Source organism: Colobus angolensis, unplaced genomic scaffold, assembly GCF_000951035.1.
Source record: "Colobus angolensis palliatus isolate OR3802 unplaced genomic scaffold, Cang.pa_1.0 Scaffold64, whole genome shotgun sequence".
NCBI lineage: Eukaryota > Metazoa > Chordata > Mammalia > Primates > Cercopithecidae > Colobus > Colobus angolensis.
In genome coordinates, this window is record NW_012120043.1 from 1,085,345 (window position 1) to 1,086,821 (window position 1,477).

General features: G+C 68.2%; 1 protein-coding gene across 1 annotated transcript in view; it reads right to left on the reverse strand.

Annotated features, from left to right (window-relative positions):
- Positions 1-882, reverse strand: part of LOC105527616 (chromosome unknown open reading frame, human C19orf26) — a 12,013-nt gene extending 11,131 nt beyond the window's left edge. The window contains 3 exon segments of the mRNA XM_011964005.1: positions 250-314; positions 529-668; positions 745-882. Of these exon segments, the coding sequence (XP_011819395.1) occupies positions 250-314; positions 529-668; positions 745-861 (322 nt within the window). The 5' untranslated portion in view covers positions 862-882.
- Positions 883-1,477: the final 595 nt, after the last annotated feature.

Consider the following 1,477-nt stretch of genomic DNA (forward strand, 5'->3'; position numbering starts at 1 on the left):
CGGCACGGGCGGCCGGGCGGGTGGGGCGAGGGACACTCGTCCATCCGCTCACACACTCACTCGCTCAGCACGCGCCTGGGCCCACCTACGCCTGGGCGTTAAGGAAACAGAGATGAGTCGGAATCGAGCTGCGCCCAGTCTGGTGGGGGAGACAGACAGACACAGACGGTCAGGCGGCCCGAGGGGGCGGCGGGTGGCCAAGGGGCAGATGGACAGGCGGGCGCGCAGCTGGGCTGGCCAGCACCTCACCTTGGGCCGGGTGGGTGCCGTTGTCCAGATAGGTGGTGGTGGTCTTCTCCACTTCCTCCATGGCCCTGGGAGAGACATCGGGAGAGCACAGTGGCACCAAGGGCCCAGAGAGCCGCAGTGGGTCTCGGCTCTCTGTCCCAAGCCAAGGCCCTGTGCATCACCCAGTCTCCAGAGGCACAGCCCGCCCTGTGACTCAGAAACCAGTGAGGTAGGTCCCCCATACCCGACTGGTGCCCACAACCACCATGCACCTGCCCAGCCGAGGTGGGGGCCTCGCACCTGTTGAGGCGCTGGTGGACGTCCCAGCAGCGCTTGCAGAGGAGCAGGACACCGGACAACACCACCAGCGTGCCCCCCACGAACAGCGACATCACCACCACCAGCAGCACGTAGTTGTCCAGGATGGGGTCTGGCTCTGCCTGCGGGCATGCGGGGGGGTCAGGTGCTGTTGGCCTGGACGACCTCCTGCCCCTCCCACCTGTCCCCTGCACCCACCGTGGGGCGTCCAGTGGCGTTGTCCCACGACGTCGTCAGGGCTACCGTGGCGGTGGTAGTGGTGGTGGTAGTGGTGGTGGCAGCGGCGGTTGTGGCCATGGTGGCTGTGGGCTGCATTCCGAACTGGGGAGGAGGGCCCTGTAGGGAGGAGGCCTGGTCAGCTCCAGCTAGGCCTGCTTCTCCTCCAGGAGCCACTGCAGACAAGCCAGGTCTTCCCTGTGGGGCCAGGAGCCCACACAGGGGCCAGTGACTCATGGAGAGGCAGCAGAGCCGGAGGCAGCCTCCACCCGGCTTGGCTCTGGACGGAGGGCCCGGGGGGCTCTCTCTGGACCTCCATCTTACATCCCCATGGCAGGGGAGGAGGCCTGGCCCTCGGAGGGTGCGCCTGTGCCCATCACAACTGCATACGGCCGGTGCGGCCTGTCCTGCAAGATAGCGCCGGGCCCTGGAGCTGGGTGACGGGAAGCGCAAGCACTGGGAGGAATGGGGACAACGAGGCGGTGCAGCCAGCTAGAGAGGGACTCCAGATGCCCTGTCCGCCCCATCACGGGGGTGGGGGACTACCCCCGCCCCAAGAAGTTCAGCTACACCCTGGCAGGGCCCACTCCGCCATGGTTGGGTAGAGGGAGACCTCCCGCTGCCCGCGCGCGGGGGAGGTGCGCAGGGGCTGGGCGTGCGCCCCCGGGTCACGACTCCCACGACTCTGGGAGGTGGAGGTCCCCCGGTGCTGAGC